Here is a 5,115-nt window from a genome sequence, read left to right on the forward strand (position 1 = left end):
CACTCACCTCAGCCTCCCAAAGCCGCGGGATTACAGGCTGAGCCACCGAGCCCGGCTGGACTTAAGTCTTTAATACTCAGTGGTCTATCACAGAAACAAAGAACTGAGTACCACATGTCCTCATAAGCAGACCCCGAACAATTACCATAATACTATACGAAAGGGACTGGCAGTAGCCGGAAACTGCCAGGGGTGGGGGGGCAAACCTCATCAATAAGGGGACCAGGTGATGTGGGGACAGAGTGAGGCCCAAATTTTACCTGTACAACGACCATTTGTATGCCTAACCCTGAATTGTACCCTGCATCTTTAAAATAGAATCTAAAAAAAAAGAAAAATATTTTAGTGTTTGTGTGTAGACAAACTCCTGCTGAGATGCATTGCCCGGGAGGGTTTGGAAACTAGTTGTCTGAAAATGTTGCAAGTAGCCGGGCTCGGTGGCTCAGCCTGTCATCCCGTGCTTTGGGAGGCTGAGGTGAGTGGATTGCCTGAGCCCACGGGTTCGAGACCCGCCTGGGCAACTTGGCGAGACCTCATCTCTACAATAATCAAAAAATTAGCCGGGCGTGGAAGCGCCCGCCTGTAGTTCCGGCTACTTGAAAGGCGGAGGCGGAAGGATCGCCAGAGCCCAGCAGGTCGAGGCTGCGGTGGCCGGGAGTGGCCACTACACTCCAGTCTGGGTGACAGAGTGAGACTCCAACTCAAAAAAACCGAAAAAAGCAAAAAAAAGTTGCCACTATTGAGGGGAGTTTCCATGGGCACCATCTCGGGCCAGTGTGTGCCTTACCTTTAAAGAAAATAAAATTCACCAGGGCGAGAAGTGTGTCTTCGTCGAGCTCCTTGACCAGATCCACGATTTTCCCTTGGGTTCCCTTCTCCACGTAAGCGTTGATCTGTTTCTTGGCCTCCTCGGGGTCCCTGAAGTTGACGGAGCGGGCTTCGGCCTGGTAGAGCTTCCTGGAGTTCTCCAGGAACGAGTGCGCGAGCTTCAGGCTCTGGTTGACGAACAGGCTGTTGCCAGTGACCAGCTGGAGCTGGCCGTCGGGCTGGTTGAGCGTCTGGAGGAGATCTCGGAAGCCTTCGTGGACCTGTGCCTCGGGTGTCTTGGTGAGGTTGAAGTGCAAGCCTTCCAGGATCTGGGACAGCGTGTCCTCCTTGGTCCCCAGGGAGAGCATGGCGAAGGCCGCGGCGACGCTCACGGGCGAGAAGAAGATGTTGGCGGTGCTGGACTGGTTGGCCAGTTGGCGGTACAGGCTGAAGGTGAAGTCCAGCAGACTGGGGGCGATCTTGCGGCAGGCCGCGTGGTCGTGGTCGTGGGGCGATGTGTCCGTCTCCTGGGCAGCGTCCCCGTGGGCGTCCTCGGCCAGAGAGCCGGGCACCAGGAGGCACAGGCCTGCCAGCAGAAGGACTCCCCACGACACAGAGGATGGCATTGTCCTGCGAGACAGAGAAGGGGCACGGGCCCCGAGTCAGGGCGCTCGGGGACGCCCACTGACCCGCGAGTGACATCATATACAACAACCTCAGGGTGCCAGGCACCCACCCGGTCCCCAGCCTGCACTAAGCCCCTTCCTTCCGTCCTCATGAAAGACTCCAGGCCGGGCTCGATGGCTCAGCCTGTTATCCTAGCACTTTGGGAGGCCGAGGCGAGTGGATTGCCTGAGCCTGTGGGTTCGAGACCCACCCAGGCAACTTGGCGAGACCTCGTCTCTACAATACATCGAAAATTAGCCGGGTGTGGTAGCACGTGCCTGAAGGCTGAGGCGGAAGGATCGCCGGAGCCCAGCAGGTCGAGGCTGCGGTGGCCGGGAGCGGCCACTGCACTCCAGTCTGGGCGACAGAGGGAGGCTCCAACTAAAAAAAAAATGAAAGACGCCAAAAGACTGCAGAATGTGCACGGTGCTCACCCCATGCCAAGCACCCACCTGTGTTCATGCACTGCTTTTCTCTAACAGTCCTACCATCCCTGCACAGATGAGGAAGCCAAGGCCCAGGGAGGGTGAGGCCCAAGCCCAAGGCCAGAGGCAGGGGAAGCAGTCGGGCCAGAATCACACACCCAGGTCCTGAGTCCGTGCTCTGACCGGGACTCCAAGGTGCGAGTGATACGGCCCCTGCCTCCCAAAAGAGGACACTAAGGTACAGAAAGACCAGTGGGCCCGTCCACGGTTGTCCAGGGATGGGGTCAGATCTGGAACCTTTGGAGGGCTCCACCCACTCCTTAACGCCATGGCCAGGGAACATGCCCCGGGGAGGAAGCGTCCTGACATCCTGACGCAGCACAGTCGAGGACAGCGGGGCTGTGGTTAACCCCCCGGGACTGTCCCCTTCACAAGGAGCCTCGGCCTTTTGGGTTTTTCCTGAGCGAGGGGACCGTGACCCGAGGACCGGCTGATGTTCCTGGCGCCAGCTTGCCTGTCATCCCGGTCACCATGTCCCAGTCCTGGGCTAGGGATGCTTATCTTGCCTTCACACGGGAGTCTGTGTGGGGGGCTTGGGGCGAAAAAGCATCTCTTAGCTTCACTGAGGGTAGGCCCAGGGCAGGCCCTGACATTTTCTAGCCGTATGGGCCGGGACGAGCCATCGCCTCTCAGGTCCGCATTTTGCCTTGTATGCACATGGGGTTGCCAGGAGGATGTAGTGAATTGAGTCTAGACACCAAACTCTACGTGGAAGTGTTCTGTAGCGAGAGCTTGGCGGGTGTTGCCTACTCAAAACTTTCCGGAGACAGGCCGGCAAGAGATCTGTGCTTCAGGGCAGGGGTGATACAGTAGGGAGTGGTGAGGTCTGTGGCCAAACCAGCAAGAGCAGGCTCTGGTTGCAGATGGTCAAGGCTGCTGTCATTCACAGCAACACAGAGCCTGCCTGGGTCCACTCTAGATAGGCCCAGGCCTCGGAGAACCAGTTTGCACCCTGCAAGGAGAACCTGTCTTCCCAGATGGAGAAACTGAGTCTGAGCTGAGAAGAACATGTTTGGAGGCCGCATAGTTAGCTATTAGTCGCGTAACTAAAATTAACCTCTTAACACAAGACAAAGAGGAGCGCGTCCTCGAATGTGGGATAGGAAGACCAGATGGGAAAAGTTGGGAATAAGAGATACTGAGCGTTGTCGACACCCTTGGACTTTTAAAAATGTCTTTCCAATGAAACAACACCAGTTTCTTTCCACCACCTTCCTTCTGGCCTTTGTGGCTCCAAATAATCCAAACACGCAGACCACACACTACATACTCCGTGTTTGTGTTTTTCTGGCGCTGACCCGTGTGGCTGCGGTGGGCGATGGTGCTAAAATTAGTTCCGTGTGTTTCCATCTCCCTTGATTTCTCTTCCCGGCCGGGTTTGGGGCAGTCCTTCGTGGGTGATGGAAATTCCCCATCTTGGCAGGGCTCGGCCCTCAGGGTGGAGTTTGGCCTCTGTGGACTGGGACACTGAGTATCCCGAGTGGCCTCGGGGCCCGAGGCTGTGGCTTCTAGCTCTGGCAAGGCCCCGGCCATCCATGTGGCCTTGAGCAAGCGTCCTCTGGTGTCAAGCCTCACCCTCCCCGGCTGCTCCACGCCTGGCTGGGAGAGGACCAACTGAGGCCCTCTGCCCACTAACGGAGGGGCGGTGTCTCCACCCGGAGCTGCTGGCCTCAAGGCCGCCCCAGCCGGGGGCACATTCCCTACCCACCCACTTCCCAGGTGTGCAGCATTGACTGCTCCGGGTGCTGGTGGGGGTGCTTGGGCCAGAAGCACAGAAGGAGTGGCCGAGGTCAACCCGGTGGGGCCCAGGGAAGAGAGTCTGGCTTAAGGGCATGCAGCCTGTTGAAACTGGCACTAGGCCGGGTGCGTGGCTCAAGCCTATAATCCCAGCACTTTGGGAGGCCGAGGTGAGAGGATTGCCTGAGCCCGCAGGTTCGAGACCCGCCCGGGCAACTGGACGAGACCCCATCTCTACAATAAATCAAAAAATTAGCTGGGCGTGGTGGCACGCATCTGTAGTCCCGGCTTCTTGGAAGGCTGAGGCAGAAGGATCGCCGGAGCCCAGCAGATTGAGGGTGCGGTGGCCGGGAGCGGCCCCTGCACTCCAGCCTGGGTGACAGAATGAGACTCCAACTCAAAAAAAAAAAAAGAAAGAAAGAAACTGGCACTAAATAAACCCCAGGTGTGACCAGGCCCCATCACTTACTGGAGGGTGGCCTTGGGAAAATGATTTCCCTCTCTGAGCCTGGGCGTCCCGTCTGTGGGTGGGCGGGCACCTCGTGTGAGGAACCCACCCGTCCCGGGCCCGCAGGCATGCCCCCTGTACGCACACCCTCGCTGGGCCTGCACTCGGGCTCAGCCCTTGCCTGTGTGGGCAGTCCTCCCGGCCAGCTCCTGTGTTCCCAGGCCCGGTTCCCACGCCAGGGCCTCCGCTCAGCAATGACCAGCCTCTGAAGTCAGCAAGTTTCACATGAAGTTCTGCGAGGATTTGCTCATCACCTATTAGCTGCCTGACCCTACACTAAGCAAACATCAGTGTCTGCACCACCGAAAGACGCCACCACACTCAAACCCAGTAGGTGTTTTGTGCATGCTGTCTCATCCAGTCTGCCCGCAAAGCTTCCTCTGAGAGGTGGAAATCCTAATGAGTCCCATCTTATAGATGGAAAAATGGAGGCCCAGACAGGATTAAGTAACTTACTGAAAACCACAGAGCTGGTTGCTGGCAGAACTGGGATTTAATTCTAGACGTTCTGATTCTAGAACTTGACACTGAACCTTTCTCTATGGACAAAGCTGAAGCCAAAAGACTTGAAACAGAAAACGCCTGAGGTGACCCGGAGAGGCAGAGATGACAGGGGTTGTGCTGAATTACAGGCTCTGAGGCCAGGTGACCCTGGTTCAACGTGCTGTCCGCTGGGTGACCTTGAGCAAGTGTCCCAACCTCTCTGAACCCCAGCTTCCCGGAGGTGATCAAGACGCACCTCCTCACAGAGCTGTTGTGTGAATCAACTGAGCAGAAATGCCAGGAAGCGCCTGGTACATGGTGGGTACATCGGCTGCTACCAATGGCGTGAGGCTTCCGGGCGCCCTGTGGGAATCTGGCCACCTTGGCCCAGTCATCTTTCCAGGCCCCATCTCCAAGAACTAGTGATAG

The 5,115-nt window shown here is 57.3% G+C and overlaps 1 protein-coding gene across 1 annotated transcript in view; it reads right to left on the bottom strand.

Annotated features, from left to right (window-relative positions):
• The window catches only part of SERPINA1 (serpin family A member 1), a 5,554-nt gene extending 4,121 nt beyond the window's left edge, over positions 1–1,433 (bottom strand). The window contains exon 1 of the mRNA XM_008048984.1: positions 788–1,433. Within this exon, the coding sequence (XP_008047175.1) occupies positions 788–1,433 (646 nt within the window). The remainder of the gene's footprint in view (positions 1–787) is intronic.
• Positions 1,434–5,115: the final 3,682 nt, after the last annotated feature.

The sequence above is a fragment of the Carlito syrichta genome, unplaced genomic scaffold (assembly GCF_000164805.1).
Source record: "Carlito syrichta isolate Samal-C Ts95f unplaced genomic scaffold, Tarsius_syrichta-2.0.1 Scaffold130403, whole genome shotgun sequence".
Taxonomy (NCBI): domain Eukaryota; kingdom Metazoa; phylum Chordata; class Mammalia; order Primates; family Tarsiidae; genus Carlito; species Carlito syrichta.